The sequence below is a fragment of the Gavialis gangeticus genome, unplaced genomic scaffold, assembly GCF_001723915.1.
Source record: "Gavialis gangeticus isolate Ggan-Ray unplaced genomic scaffold, GavGan_comp1, whole genome shotgun sequence".
Classification (NCBI taxonomy): Eukaryota; Metazoa; Chordata; order Crocodylia; family Gavialidae; genus Gavialis; species Gavialis gangeticus.
In genome coordinates this window covers 8,781,221-8,797,434 of record NW_017728996.1, presented here as the reverse complement: position 1 = coordinate 8,797,434, position 16,214 = coordinate 8,781,221, and the positions used below count along the sequence as shown (strand labels likewise).

The 16,214-nt window shown below is 49.5% G+C and overlaps 1 protein-coding gene across 1 annotated transcript in view; it reads right to left on the bottom strand.

Annotated features, from left to right (window-relative positions):
• ADAMTS17 (ADAM metallopeptidase with thrombospondin type 1 motif 17) overlaps nt 1-16,214 on the bottom strand; it is a gene marked incomplete at its 5' end in the record, with an annotated part of 298,045 nt that overhangs the window by 263,647 nt on the left and 18,184 nt on the right. The window contains one exon of the mRNA XM_019503813.1: nt 1,815-1,987. Within this exon, the coding sequence (XP_019359358.1) occupies nt 1,815-1,987 (173 nt within the window). The remainder of the gene's footprint in view (nt 1-1,814; nt 1,988-16,214) is intronic.

Sequence of the window (16,214 nt, the reverse complement as noted above, 5' to 3'; positions counted from 1 at the left end):
GGTGCTCACAGACACATTAGCCACCGTCTCTGCTGAGCAAGGAGCCAATCCATGCCATTTCTCTGGAGTTTTGTGAACTCCTTTCAACAAAGCCTGAATTTTTAAGCTGCCAAGCAGTTTAACAGCTTTCAGCCACCAAATCCCCATCTCTGATGCAATCTAGCAACTCGGAAATGAAAACCTACTCCTGCTATGCTCCCATTCTCCCTGAAGGATTGGAGTATGGTCATGAAGTACAACTCCACCAGCCTAGCAGAGGTGCTGGCACAACCACCTGTTCTGCATGCGAGACACCCCACTGCCACCCCTCAGGGTTTGGCTTGACGCTGAAGAATCATGCTTGCAAATTTGCAAAGGGTTTGTCAGGCTTTTTGATGGTGTAGGAGGCAGATATTTGCATGACTTAGCAACCAGAGGGGAAAGATCAAACAAAAGTCCCTAAAAGTCTTAGGGCCAGATCCTTTGTCGCAAGTCAGGGTGGCTCCAGGGCCACAGATACTCCAGTTTAACACTAATTGAGAGCCTGCCTGGCAGAGAGGAACCTTATGAAGAAGCTGCCGTCCTGTACTCCATGTTTGCGAAACAGCTGGAAGCCTGTGGGAGCACAGGAAGTGTCGTACCAGGCCAGACCACAGGTCTGAAACCCTCCCTCTGAATTCTCTGCTCCATAAAGACGGGAGGAAGAGAAGACCCAAGATAAGCAAAACATTATTTCCAAGGAAAAGGAGTTCAGAATTTTCCAAGCAGCGCACAGGGGCTCGGGGGACACCAAGCACCTGAAACGGAGGCTGCCTATACAGCTGCTCAGGAGTGGGAGGAAGCATTTTAATTAGAGCGGTTCCCGGAGAGCTGCTCTAACTAAAACACCTTGTCATCATGTGTATTAAGCCCCAGCACATTTCAAAATGGCTGCAGGACACTTTAGCTAAAGCTCGTTTGACGAGGTTTAAATACAGCGCCCCGTGGCCATTTTGAAACGCGCGGGGGCTCAGTACATGTGACGGTGAGGCAGCGCTGGAGCGTTCTGGTTAGAAGGTGGACAAGCACGTCTGAATCCCTAAGTCATGGGACCGTCTATTACCCCCGAAGCTACTGGTAAGGAAAAAGGGTGTTGTTCGCCGTGCCGGTCTTACTGAATTACTCAGTGGTGCCCAAAATGAGGGAATTTTAAGTTCTTTCACAAACAGTTATGCCACATCCTTTGCCCAAGCACAACTTCAGGGTGTTATACACATTTACAGGCATGTGGGCACCTCTTACTAAGAGGGTTTTTGCAAGCAGCTTGCATGAGAAAGTCAGACCCAACTGGAGGGGGGTTCTGAGGCTAAAAGCACCAGCACAATGACTTGCTATCACAGCAGAGCCATCTGACCAGTAGCAGCTTATTCCAGTTATCAGATGGACAGAAGAGCATTTAGGGAAGCCATATACTGCAGACACATGCAGCTCCTGAGTTTCCAGCTGCTGGGAAGATAGCAATACCAAAGCAGGGGTGGAGACACTAGGCTCGGGGATGCCTGTTCAGAACGAGAACAGTTCAACCTGGAGCAGGATCTAAAAGCAGATTGATTTTTATCGGGCCAGAGAAGTTCAGGACTAAACCCTCATGTTCACATCTGCCGCTATGGTCCAGGCGAGATCCAAACACAGGCCCAGGTGTGGCTACGCAGACTCAGCTCAAATGCTTGCAAATGGGCAGCCAAGTCAATGCCAAACCGGAGATGCAGTTACCCTGAACTCAGCCCCAGGCTCAATCTACGCTGGATCTGAGTCTGGACTCTCAGACACATCCTGCGGAGGAATCGAATACGTACCATGTTCATAACGGTGAGGATGAATCTTTGGGCTGCCTCAGCACCATGGTATTGGACCATGTTGGCATCAGCCACTACCAGGGTCTCTACCGTATACTCATTGGTGAGTCGAATGGCATTTCTTCGCTCTCTCCAGTCATTTACTGATTTTATCTTCTTTTGCCTCTTCTTTTCTAAAAAAATAAAGTACATATTAAACAATACTCCAGACCTAACAGGCAGATCCACAGCGACACATTATGCTGCACGGTAGCTAAAATTCCCCTGAAATTTTGGACAAGGAGTTCCCCTGTGACTTTCCCTTTCAAGGAACCCCTCAGGAGTTTACTTTATGAATATATGCCTTACCAGCTGTATGCATTTGCACGAGACAATTTGAATAGATTGAAAATGTGATGGAAAGAACAACCCAAATCCAGAGAGACAGGATTAAGAAAGGCAGAAAATGAGCGGTGGCTGAACCAAGAAAACACAGAAATCCTGTTTGCTCCGCTCACGTGGACAGATATGAGTGTAAACTCAGGACAACCCGCTGAAGAAAGGGCAGACGGGCCAGGTTCCTTGGGGACACGCTGGATCCTGGAGCTACACTACAACTGCAGGATGACATACAATCTGGGGGATGCGTCCGTTCCTTCTAGCCTCTGAAGCCTTTTCTTAGCCAAAGCAGTTGTAAGAGATTCCTGCGGTCGGTATTTTGATTGGCTGCACTTTAAAAACGCATATCACATTAAATGGCACTTAGCCACTGGAGCTGATTACCAACAGATGTGGTAGGTTCTCCATCACTGAGCGCCTCTAAACGAAGCAATTAAAAATAGGTGTCTTCCTAAGAAAACAGGCGAGTCACTGGGTTAAATGTTTTGCTGAAATCTATGGCCCAAGGTGAGCAGAATGGGTAGATTAGAGGATTGCGACGGTCCTTACCGGCCTTAAATCCTATTAACTTAAGTCTGTAAACAGATGTTTCATCCGACCCCGGACACAGAGAGCGCTCGGACCGATCGGCCTGTCCCTGGAATGAGCTAAAACAACTGTACAGACATACAAAAGGCTGTCCCAGAAAAAAAAAGCATTAGTATGTCTTACTTCAGAGGGACTTGGATGTGGATGTGTATGTCTGTACACCAAAAGGCTATCTCCTGGGACAACCATGATGTCTGTTCACAGCCTAAGAAAGCAGGAACGATTTTAGGGAATCCAGAAATGCAGCAGCAACTGGCTACTGCATAGGGAGAAAATAAATCCCACCTGGTGTGAACATAATCACTGCACCAAGGACATTAAAGCACAGAACAAAGGACAAACATACTAGCGACCTGCTCCCTTGCCAGCTGAGAAGTAGAGCAACCCCCACAGCTTAGAGACCGGAGCATATAATGCCTGAAGGGTAGAAGAGCAGGAGAGAACTGAAGCAGAGATCGGACATTAAAGCAGTACTCCTAATTACAGTGAGGAAAGCATTCATGTCTTCATCTGCAAAATGAGTAGCTGGAAACAACTGGTTTTGCGATTACGGGCCAAATCTCAGCATTCAGGGAAATCAGACGTGGCTCGCTGCTAAAGGTGCTAATTGCTAGGGGGAAAACCCTGCAGCTCATACGCGTGTTCAGTGCTTCTCCTGGGAAAGGCAAGACGACTTGGGGGATGAAGGCAGCATGGTCCCTCCGCATGAACGTGGCTGAGGCCATTCTTATGTTCGATGTAAAAGGGGTGTGCCGCAGAGATGCTACGTGATGATCAGGTGGGCATCTTCTTATTTCATGCTGCAAACGAACACAAGAGCAAGGTCCTTCTTTCCCAGGCTGCCCTTCCAAAGCAGAGCCTTTCTAGTCCGTTATTAAGTGCAGCAGATTTCCTCTAAGCACCTTCATATTGCAATGGGCAGGTCTCAGTTTACGATGTTTATGCTATGATCCTGGTTTTCCACAGCCTGTTTGCTAGCTCTCTTACCTAACGCAGCTTGCATTACCGCAAGCTCCCAGGCTGGTAAAGGCGCTCGCATCTAGACCGTCCGGTAGCGCCGAACGAATTGTTTTTATTCAGGCTGTCGGACGCCAGCGGTTGTAAGTCACCTCGTACCCACCTGAGCCCGACGCCGGGACTCCTGTTCATTCATACGCTCAGCCCGTCTCGGCAACGTGCACAGTCGCGCACGTCCGTCCCATCCACTTTCACAACTGTCTGGCAGTCGTTCCAGGATTGCTTTGCTTATGCTTTTGTGCCCGAGGCTTTAACTGTCAGTGCTTGGGATGTATTTTTACACTGAGAAAACGGCCATGAAATTCAATTTTTTTTTTCAACCTGCTTTGAAAACCTCCTCCTGGGGAAAACACGCTTGACAGCGGCCCCTGCCCAAGCCAGAAAGGATTCAGTCCATCTCGGGGGTGGCCCCACAGAACGGGATCTCCGTGCTGGACGACAAGGAGGAAAAGGGCCCCTCGGACGGGCGCAGCTCGGGGGGCTGTAGGGGGAGGCCGGTCCTCACAAAGCCGCCTTCAGAGCTGCAGAGATGGACGGGCTGGAGCGCTGGGGGATGAAATAAAAGAAATCGGAGCGCCTGTGAAGGCCAGGCAGGAGGAAGGCCGAACGCACCTTCGCTTTGCCAACTGTGAAATGGAGATGACTTCACTCGAGCGCCGTGAATGGGCTCCTCTGTTCTCTCTGTCCATCCCCAGGGTCACTCAGCTTAAGCTGCAGCAGTTTTATGGTTATTATTACAATACATACAGTGGAGCACAGGAGATTTCTTCCATCAAAACATTTAATCAAGCTAGCGTTCGTCGACTTTTCTGACCCGGCAGCAAGCCGCTTCCGGGGAAGCGACGGCCTTGGCCCAGAAGAGCCGACGGTCTGGCCACCCTCGAGACGAATCCTCACCTGGTGCAAGCCGGCCCAGCTCCACTCATTTCAGAGCTGAAATGACAACCTGGCCCATCATCTTTATCATTCAAAGGAGGGGAGCTCTCATGCCATGTTTATAGGGGCTGCTCTTACACAAACACATGCCAGCTTTGGAAGGTGTTGCTATGAATAACCCGTGAAGCAGTGCAGGCCAGAATAAAAAGCAAAGAGGTTTGCATGCGCCTCCTAAAATACAGCAGAGGCAACACACGCCGCAGACAGGGCACAACGTGCATCGGGTTGGATTCGTGGACCCGACGGGCACCAGGGACAGTTGTGATCACAGCCTGACCTCCATTAACTACAGCATCAAGCACAAGGTTGCCAGAGGGTTCCTGAAACGAGACCGCATTTAAAAGGACGGAGGTCCCGAGACCGCGAGATTGCAAGCGTGCATTCAGGGGAAAACCGCCAAGGTCAGAAAGCCAAGATTTCTTTTCAGGCTGATGGGCTGGCAATAAGTCTTGACAGTTTTATCTCTGGAATTAGAAACACTCCCCCACGCACAGCTGAGAAGTGACGGGCTCATCTTTCACCCAGTGCAAGACAGGACGGAGGAGACAAAGAAAGAAATCCTTGTCGTTTCTGTACACCTGGAATCTACCTGTCTGGACACCAGGCACCTTTCAGCACAGAGGGCAAGTAGGAGAGAGGCATGTCTGTTGTCTAAAAAGGCAACACAGTTAAATCCACAGGACTTGGGTCATTTCCTCCAGACTAATTCGACCTGGTCTTTGGAAGGGCTCAGACTACTCCTGTCTCGTTCGTGAATCTCCATGAACCAGCCTTTTCCCCAGCGCCAGTATGTCAGTAGTAAAGGCTCTTCAATTTATACAGTAATCACAGCATGAATCTCCTCCTCCTGCACTGGTGTGCTTGACTGCTCCCCTGTCTAGTAAAAATGCATCTGAAGCTACCAGCCAGTCCAGGAGGGTATAATTTATGCTTCCCTGCTCCACACCTGTGCCCGGTGGGGGACTCAGGAGGGAGGCATGGCTCTGCAGAAGGCCCTGCTCTGGACGAGCCATGCGGAGCCGCGCCAGCGGAGACTGCTGGACAGATACGCTGGGAGCCCATGCGTGTCGCCCGACCCTGCTCCTTTCCAGTCAGAGCTGCCCCCTTTCAAGCCGGCCCCTTGCACTTCTCTCCCCACGCACGCACGCCCTGCTTATCTGAGCCAGCAATTACAAAACGCTTTGCTGTGGCTGACAGCCAGGATGAGAGGTGCCAGCCTTGCTGCGTCTCAAACATTTTCATGCAACATATAACAAACACTGAGGAAAATCTGGCTGCCTGGCAATGCAAGATCAAGCACTCTCGGACAAGCGGCACAAGCCTCAAGTGTGGAAAGCTGGTATTTGCACCAGCTGGCGTCTTGGGGCCTGAGCATCCAGGGCCACCTTCTTCCTTGCTGGTGACACAACTATGATGAGGCTTTCAATGCTCCTTCAAGAGCTTCCCCCTCCAGTCTGCTATTTCGGCAGCTTTTCCTTTTTTAAGGTGGTCATTCCTACCTTGTAATCCAACAGGACTGCTTTGAAATAGGGCTGGGGCTGGACTCCAGTCAAGGAGCCTGTGCCTGGAACGACTGAGCTGTGAAAAATGCCTCGGCTAAAGAAAAATAGGCAGAGCACTCAAAGTTTTTCCCCTCCTGGGGGAAAAGCAGCCATTTGGGGGTCCAGGGAAGAGTAAGCCCGCTGCACTGGACTGCAAGTCGGCTACATCAGTTTTGGGGAGCAAGGCTAGAGGCAAGGGGCAGGCTCCAGTCACCACCTCCATCGCTGGCCTGTGTGGTCTCTCCTTTGGGACAGACCAGCGAGCTGGCCAGGGTTTGCACATCTCGCTTGATGCCTCCCTCTACAAGGCTGCAAACTGCAGCTGTGCAGCAATTTGGAAGGTGCGATTCCTGGAGAGGGGTGGCAGGAGGGGACAGCTGGCAAACTGCCGGGCAGCCTTGTATTACACTGCGTAGCCCACCTCCCTCCCCCCCGAACTTGACTTGGAGCTAAGAGTTGGCTGATTTTCAGATGGTTTTCCACACAAAACCTCCCACTCTCAACCTCGGTTCTCCACCATCACCACCCCACTGGCTCACGTTGAAACTCAGCCAACCCACCGAAAGTTGGAGAAGTTGGGCTCTTAACGTCCTGCTCTTCCTAGGAGCAGCAGTTTAAAAGGTTACCGAGGATCTGTAATGTGAAATGAGCCCAAGGAAGACAAGAGAGTCTACAAAGAGCTTTGCAGGTCACTGGGCGAGCTAGAGGGACACTACACATGGACGGCAAGGCAAAATGGCAAGTGCTTTGCTAGAGGTTGGGTCTTTGGTCTCCCATGTTTGGCCTGCATGACATCACATGCTACGTGGACCCTCTCCTCACCCCTCGGCTGAGGTAGCTGCATTGCTATCCCTATCGCTCATCCAGAACCAGCTTCATCCAGGACTTTTCCCCGTATGTCCGCGCCCCCACACACGACCAACTTTGTCTGCATTGCCGAGCGCACGCTGGTATCTCTATGTGGAAACGGAGTGGGTGACTATACACCTTCCCCGGTGCAAATGGAGGTGTCAAAAAAACCTCTGCAGAGCCCCATGTCTGAACCAGGTCTACGCGGGGGACTCTGGCCCCTGCCCCATCTGATTTATGAACCCAGAGTGGATTATCCTTCCACCAGCACATGAAGCCCCAAAGTAAAATAAACATAAGCCTTTAAAACCAGGATTAAATGCTCAGTGGACTCTTTAGTTGAAGAAACTGATGTTGCGAGCTCTGCGGTACAGATGTGCAGTGTTAGTGTGAAGGCATTAGGGGCAACAAAATACAGGCGGGAGGCTGTCAGAGGCATTTACATTGGGGGGATGTACATTGCCAAGCTACAGGCAAAGCCTAGGAGGCAGGTGTTTGAACTTAAGAGGTCAGGCACCGTCGCAGGGAGCCCGGTCTTAAACCGACAGCCTGAAATGCAGCCCGTGGGCTGTGCGTGAGGTGCAGTGCTGCTTTGCCATGGCCAATTTGTTACTCTCCTGAGGCTTGCAAGGGTTTTGAGTGGTCTATAATGCAGGGCGAGCCGTAGAGCTGCAGTCCCAAGTATGCAGGCTCCTTGCACTTCAGCTAGAGAACTCACCTCGGGGGCTGATTTTGATTAGCAGGCTCCCATCCTCCCCGGGCGATGTGATCACACTGCTTGGAGGATGCCAAGGCCTGTAAATGCATCCTCAAGGTGCCCTATGGCATCAGCTGGCTTTTCCGCACCTTCAGTAGAGGCCTCTAGTTCAAAGAGTCGGCATCCTTAATTTCACGGCTTATCGCTACCCCGCCACAGCACACCTCCGCCTCTTTACACATATTCAATAAGCGTGTCCAGAACCGTTCTTCTTTCCAGCCACCCTCACCGCGACTCTTGCGAGTCTCCTCTGGTCCTGCCACCCGCTGCCCCTCTCCGTACACGTCTCTGGAATATAGGACTTCTCTTCCACCCTGGCCTCGCCCCCTAAATATTTTTGTTCCCTTTCTTTCAGCTGTAACCACCTGGCTGCACTTAAACCTGCAAAGCAGATTTGGTGAAAATTACTTATTTAAATAAGGGACTGAGCATTTTACCCAAGGCTAGAATTCCCATTAGGAGTCCTTTTCCTCAAGGGATAATTGGGTAGCAGCCTCAAACGTGCCTTGCTCTTTTAAGTTGAGAATGATTCTGCCAGGTTTTCCTCGGATGCCAGCCAAGGCAGCTGTGGATTGCCAGGTGAAAACCTGAACACCTGGCTTCTACCCTGTGCCGTTGCTTGAGGAAGGCCCCGGGCATGAGCAGAAGTGTTGGAGAAGCCACAACCATCACTGGAATCAGATGCTAACCTGTGAGGCCCATTACAGAAGTGCAGAGTAGCTCTGCCGGCTCTCCTCTGACGGTGGCAGATGACAGGACAAGGAGCAACGGTCTCAAGTTGTAGCATGGGAAGTTTAGGTTAGATATTAGGAAAATACCTATCATGAACAGGGTGGTAAAACACTGGAACAGGTTGCCCAGAGAGGTTGTGCACTCTCCATCCTTGGAGGTTTTTAAGACCCAGCTAGACAAAGCCTTGGCTGGGATGACGTAGCTGGGGCTGGTCCTGCTTTGAGCAGGAGGTTGGACGAGATGTGACCGCCTGAGCTCCCTTCCCACCTTAGTTTTCTAACCAGACCAAAGGGTTTCATTAGCTCCACTTGAAAGAAGGTGAGCGTCTCTCCCCAAGGACAGGGACATTCAGGAGGAAGAGGAGGTCTTGGGCACGGAATCGTAGAATAGCAGAACTCAAAAGGGACGTCAAGAAGTCATCTAGTCCAGCCCCACGCTCAAGGCAGCAGCATCCCTGACTAAATAAGCAGCATCCCAAGAAGGTGTCTACAGAGCCTGCTCTTAATTTTTTTTTTTTTTGCAACCAAGAGTTTAATCTGGTATTTTCTTCTCTCGGAAATCAAGATCAGCATATTCAAGGAAGAGCTGGCTGCTAAGGCAAATACAATCCTGTCTCAAGGATCTTCTGCTTAGGAATAACAACAAGTCACGGTAAGGGGGCAAGTTTGACTAACATCCACTGTGTGCATGCACACGTAGGTACTACATTAGGAAGGTTGGGATCCCGAGTTCACCAGTCACATTTGGTGTCACTAGTAGGACCCCAATTCCTTTGGCACAGAAAGAAAAGGAACATTCAACCATTTGCTTAAAAGGGTCGATTCTACATTTAAAACAGATGTAAAGAATTGATTAGCCTAGTCTCAAGATGTACAAGATGGCTTTTCCCCATCTACTGTTGGCAGGTTTTGAAAATTTAATTAAGATGTTTTTAAAATGCAGTTGAATTAAAAAAAAAAAAAGAAAGAGGTGAAGAGGCAAAGCAGAGTTTTGTGGGGCATTTCTCTCTGCAACCCTAACTGTACAGCATCGTGCCGTGCACGAAGGTCAGGATGTGAGGTTAACGGAGAAACAAAAGTGAAAGCTTCCCAAGATGAGAGAAGCAAAGCTAAACAACACACAAGTGCACTCCGGTCTTCACTTAAGCAACCTCAGGGGGCTTCTAGAAACAAGAAGGTGGTTTATTTTTTTAAGATGCATTGACTTAACCTTTACTGGCTTTTCCCGACTCCATCATGCTTGTCTGAGTTTTGATGCTGCAGCAGTTTTCCACCCGTTTCTTAAGCAGCTTCGCCAAATGCCTGATGGCCCCAGAGCACGGAGGTGAACGCACAGAGCAATGAGCCTTTGTGCCCTTGGTTTGCTCCACCTGCCTATCAAGCTGCTCATGGTGAGAAGCGAAGCAGGTCCAACATGCATGCAACTCGTTACAGCTGGGAGCTGGGCTTTCCAAGGACCAGGCTTCATCAGTAAAGTATTGCTGAAGATGTGACTGTTGATCGAGGTTCACCGAATACCCTACTTAAAAAGGAGCCACTGCAGGAAAAAAAGGTGCAGTGCAGGCAAGTGCAGAGGTGCGATTTTGTGGCAGTGGCAGGTGCTCCTACGCGCCAATGGAACAGCTCCTGCCACCTCCCTGGGCACAGACCCACCGCCCGTCAGCTACCCTGCAGTGGCCCTTTTCACATGCACAGCTCCAGATTGCTCCCCAAACACAGTGAAGTCCTGAGGCTCAATTTAACTCCAGAGATTTTTTTGCACCTTGTCCCCACTCCTCATGGCAGTTTCTTTGGCACCTTGGCTCCTAGCTGGGAGAGAAGTAAGGCAGGTAAAGAAACTCAGCAACTGGAAGGATCAGCCCTATTATCATCCTTCATGCAAAAGACGTTGGGATTTTTCCTGCCCTGTCTATACCCATCTTTTGCCCTGACTGCTTTACAACTCTACTATCTGCCCAGTCCCAGGGGCGATACAGGTTTGCTCTGCCCTGGTACCGAGGGAGGGAGTGGTGGGAGGGACAGCAGCACACAGGCTGGTGACAAAGTGAAGCATAAATAAAAACATGGGGGAAAAACAGCCCGAAGGGATCTCGGGAGCCCGTCTAGCCAACCCCGCTACTGAAGACAGGATCATCCTTGTTCAGTCGAGGGGTTGACTAACCTGCTCTTAAAAGCTTTGAAGGATGGACTCCACCACCTCTCCAGTGCTTAATAAGATCTTCCCAAGATCCTACCTGGATCTCCTCTGTTGCACTTCAAGACTGTTATTTCCCATCCCACCCCCTACAGACACAGCAAACAGGCGGTCACCTCCTCTTTATATCTACCCATCAGGTATTAGAAGACTTAGCAAATAGGGGAACTTTTGCTGAAAGGATGATTACTCCAATTGAAATATGGCCAGAATGCAGCAAAAAGCACCGTGACTCTTGGGAAAGTGCCCATGACCCTCCACAGTCCATGGGCCAGGGCCTCGTCTTCATGACTCAGCTACAGGACAGGAGCAGGATGCTTATCATCCCAAAAAGCACCAACGCTTCACCGCAGGATAACTGGCTCAGCGGAGAGTCAGACTGCCACCCCACAAGTAACTAGCACAGCTTCCTCCTACAGCACCAGGATTTGCCTTGAAGGCCTCCCAACCAACTAGCGACTAGGCCTGATTTATAAGAGCCGAGTCAGAGGAGATGCATTAAGTGTACGCTTCATGGGGATGTGCAGCCGTGTTTAGAGATACACCATCAGACCAAGAATCAGAAGAGTACTGCTGGCTCTGCTACTGACCTGCTGCTTGACCTTGGGCCAGTCACTTTGCCCTTCCAAGCTTCCTTTACCTGTCCCACTCCTTCTCGACACTGAGTAATTGGATTGAAAAATGGGATTGAAAGCTGCATGGGGCAGAGCCAGAGCCTGGTTGAGGCCACTGCGAGCTTAAATAATCTTGCATTAAATCCAAAGGAAGTGTGTTCTCTAGACACACGAGTCAAAATGACCTGCGAGGATCCGAGGCAAATAATAAAGCACATTAATAGCTTGCTTTAGTATTGCAGCGTGAAATTATTCTCAAGAAATGGTAATATGGGCTTCCAGGTTCATCTTAATGGGTCTGTGTAAAGAACCGTTTTAGGACTGCTTGCTTGGCAATAGCTTGGCCATGCTAGCATCTCTCTTGCTGAGACTGCAAAAAACTTAAAGCGATTACACCAAACCCAAGGTCCCAGCAGTGCAAACAAGAATGGCATCTGGTCCCTACGATCGCATATCTGCTGCCACCTCGTCTGCGCCAAGGTCGCGTGGGCAGAATGGAAAGCTTGAGCTGACCCGCGCAAGCCAGCCGAGAAGCCAGCTCGTCTCCCGTAGCCGTGCTGGCTCTGCAGCACTAAGCAAAGTAAAATATAGTGTAATAGTTATTTTAATCCCTAATGTAAGCAGATATGTTGGATTACACAGGCAGCAGGTCGGCTGAGAAAGAGGCTGCCAATTCATGTAGCAGCTTTCCAGAGCCAACTTCAACTTTACGACACCCCTGCCAGGGCAAAGTTATTAGTCCCACTTCACAAATAAGGAAATTGTGACAGAAGGAGAGGTTAACGTCCAAATTTTCAGGATGGCCTCCAATTTAGAGTACCTCGAATCTGCGGAGTGCCCAGCTTCAGACACCAACAGCTTCATTTTACAAAGTGCAGTGATCTCAAACCAGCGCGGGCGTCTTTATGCTGATATGCGGGGTTGGCCAAAGTCATGGGAGCTGTCACTCCTCATATGCATCTTACTTGGCAGCTGCCCCACATTTGCTTCCTGCTCCTTGACTGGAGATCTTCTAAGAATCAGTATGCCCAGTAATTGCCTCTCCACCCATGCTTGGTTTTAATTACGGGCAGTAGAGCTAGGAAGCAGGGTGCAGAAGGGCAGGGGCCTGCTCCTGCACTTACAGCCTGCAGCAGCCCAGTGAGCTCAGGGTGAGCTAGCAAGGGCTCTACCTCCAGCTCTGAAAGCAGGAAGGGCTTCTGGGTTTAAGCTGTACTGCTGTTGGGGGTACTTAAGGGCTTTCAATGTATACAGCTGGTGTGTACGGGCATGAGAGTGGCTCTGATACCACCCTTAAGTAGGGTGACCACATGTCCCAGTTCGGCTGGGACACTCCTGGACTCCGTAGCCTCTTGGTCAAAAATCCCTTTCCAGAGCCTGGCAGAGAGGTGGAGCGGCATGGTGCACCAGGCAAGTGGGCAGGCAGGCTGGGGAGTCTTGGGAATAAAGGTCCCGTGGGAGCTGGAGTCATGGGGCATTGGCAGAGCTGGGAACAGGATCCCACTCCCAACCTGGCGCTTCCCAGCAGCTCCGGTGACAAAATGCAGAGATAGAGCATTGTTCTCCATCTGTTGAGCAATACCCAGGAGCCTCCTAAGAACCTTTCTGCCCAGATGGACAACAGGAGCACCATCAACGTCCTCAAGAAAAGGGCCTCGTCACCACACGTCTTATTTTGTTGGCAGCTGCCGGGTTAGATTTTATTACGCTTTGATGCAAACTAACGCTAACTTCTACCAGGAGCCAGAAGACATAGTAGAACAAAACCTTGGGAGAAGGAAGAGCGCTCCAGCTGATACACCTCTTCTGCATCTGTCCGCTGAAGAGCAAAGGAAGTACAGCCACCCCCTGCACAGCAAGTTACTACTACTGCCTCGGAGCCAGGAGGGGCCAGCAATGATATCTTCTCGGCGGTGAATGGAGAAAGAAGGTTCCCAAACCAGCAGCAGGTTGATCTCAACCAGCGTGACCAGAGTCCCTGCTCGGAAAGCCAGCGTTTCAGAGAGACCGACGAAACGCTGAGTGCAAGTAAAGAATATTCCCGTGAGAAAAAGGTCTGCACGATCTGGTGTGGGATAAGGCAAGTATTTGCAAACACTTTAATTAAATTACACGTTCTGCGCTGCCCTTTGTTAAATCCTCTCTCTAATACTTCCACAGATACTTCCTAATAAGGGCCAACACAGGTTGCATTACATCTCACTATTTTTAGTGCGCACATGTTTTGGCCATATCAGCTGTTATTCCAGGCCAAGTCAAACCTGCAGAGAAAACATGGCAGGGAGACAAAGATTAAAGATGGGGAAATGCAACATGACTTGTGTTACATTTGGAATTTATACCTGTTGAGGGAATATGTTCCCTTCATCCGATACCTGCAAACTAGCACCTGTTGCAATGACCACCAGCCTTGAACCACTGGCAAACCCGGCTGGCTGAAAATACTGGAGGAGACGAAAAATACTGACGTTCCTACACTTTCCCAGCTTGCTTCTCTCAGTGCAGCACTTTGACAGTAGAAGAAATCTATAGCTCAGATTAACTGACAAGAGAGGCTCCCAGTTAGGGGGTAATTTATAGGGTCTCTGTCACAAATATGAAATAACGCCCTCTTCCCCCTCCAAAAGACACCCTGCGCTTTTTCGTGCACCCAAGCTGTATTTTATGTCAGGGCCAGTATGTAAAGGGAGCTTAATACATCACCAGAGACCTTTGGAAAAATTATTAGAGAACTTCACATTTCCCAAAGAAACAGAACATTTTATAACATGGTTAAGAAGGGATCGCTTTGCTTTCATAATGCGGTTTCATTTTGTCCTTTTCATATTGATACTTTCCCCCACTAAGAAACAGAAGAAACCCTTTCCCCAAAGATTTGGGGTTTTTGATGATGTATCGAGACTGGTCTTCAGCTAGCACAGGCTGGTGTCACTGCCTCCAGCCCCAGCTCGGGACTCTCACCCCCCAGCCGTGTCCCCCTGCCCACACTCCCTATTTACTAAGGAGCCTCCATGGGGTCTTGAGTGATTCAGAAGGGAAGAGGCTATTCTGCACTAACCCCTTAGTTAGTGCAGGGCCCCAGTTTAATATAACAGCATATGTGAAGCAGACTAAGAATGCTTCGGCGTACACACATTTTCATGTATGTATATTAAACCCCATTAGAAACATCCCCCCTGAAATGCAGCTGTTCCTCCCAGGCCTTTGAGAAGGAAGCGCTAGAACTTGCCTAAAAGAGCATCACCTTTAGGAAACAGAGCACTTCCCTGTAGAGCCACCGTGCTCTTATACAAACCTGCCTTCCCTTTTCTCTCCCCTCTGAGAGCAAAGCATCCAAGAGTCTCTTTGGGGGACTTCTGTTGACTTAACAGAGGCTCGAGTTTGTGCCCAAGCAGAAACCTGCCCTATGCCTTGGATAGTTTCTTCTTTCTTCAACCCCTTGCAGGGTGGTCCCAAAGAGGACGGAGCTGGACTGCTCTCAGTGGTGGCGGATGACAGGACAAGGAGCAACGGGATCAAGTTGCACCAAGGGAAGTTTAGGCTAGATATTAGGAAAAACTCTCTCATTAGGAGAGAAGTAAAGCATTTGAATAGGTTACCCAGAGGGGTGGTGGGATCTCCATTCTTGGAGGTTTTTAAGACCCCAGCCAAAGCTTTGTCTAGCCGGATGATCTAGTCGGAGACAGTCCTGCTTTGAGCAGGGGTTGGGCTGGATGTGACCTCCTGAGCTCCCTTCCAGCCTTCCCGTGCTAGGATTCTGCTGGGGAGCAGGCGATCTAAACATGCGCGACTAAAAACAGCTGCTCATCCAAGCTAGGAGGACCAGTCCCTGCTGCCGAAGCACCTCCGAAGCTGAGAAACACCAGCTGTAGGTATTGAATCTCCAGATCAACAGGGACTAAGGGCATCTCAGGCCAGTAGGAAGCACAACCCGGTCCGTACCTCTTTAAAGCCCACTAGCACAAAGCTTGAGGGCTCCCAGCAAAGGAGCAGGTCTTTGGGAAGGACAGGGCCTACTGCCAGCACAAAACCCCAAAACTGGGGCACTACACTACCTTTATCTACTTCTTTCACTTTATTTTGTTGTAACTTCTGTTTGTGCTGGTTAAGGGCCTGGGAATGTATGGACACAATCAGCAGCTGGGATTTAAACATCTCAGCATTTGCCACTTTACATTTTTATTAGAAAAGAATCCAATTTGCTCCAATTCCCTTTTACGGACCATTGAATTTCAGTCTTTCCCTATGAAATACTGTAAGTACAAGGTCTGGGCAGAACAGAAGAAAAAATAGCTAAGAATGGGTAAATATATTTCTTTTCTTCTTTTTTTAAAACAGAAAAGAGGGGCACTGCCATGATTTTAAAAAAGCATCATCTTTTTTCTACTTCAATGCACACAAAAATGAGCATGAAGGCATAAACTAGAGTTCCCCGTTACATGTGCATATATAACATATAAAGTGTGCAAAAACATGGTCTTAAATGCTTGCAGCCTCTGACTTCTCATGCCAAGTTTCAGCCTGGGTGAGATGTGACAGCCAAGTTACAAACCACTGAAAACTGGGGTTTCTATTGCAAATTCGAGCAAGCTTTTAGCTTCTGTGGTACCGGGGGCTGCCACTGTAACAGGGCCTTTTATTCCCATGAGAAATCTTGGGAACAAGACCCCAGATTACCATTTGCCATGCCGTTTCTGTAGGAATAGACCTTTTGCGTGTCAGAGCAGATTAATTTTTCCTATTTCTAAACTCCTTGTGCACAAAACTTAATCCAAACCAGACAGGAGTCAATTAG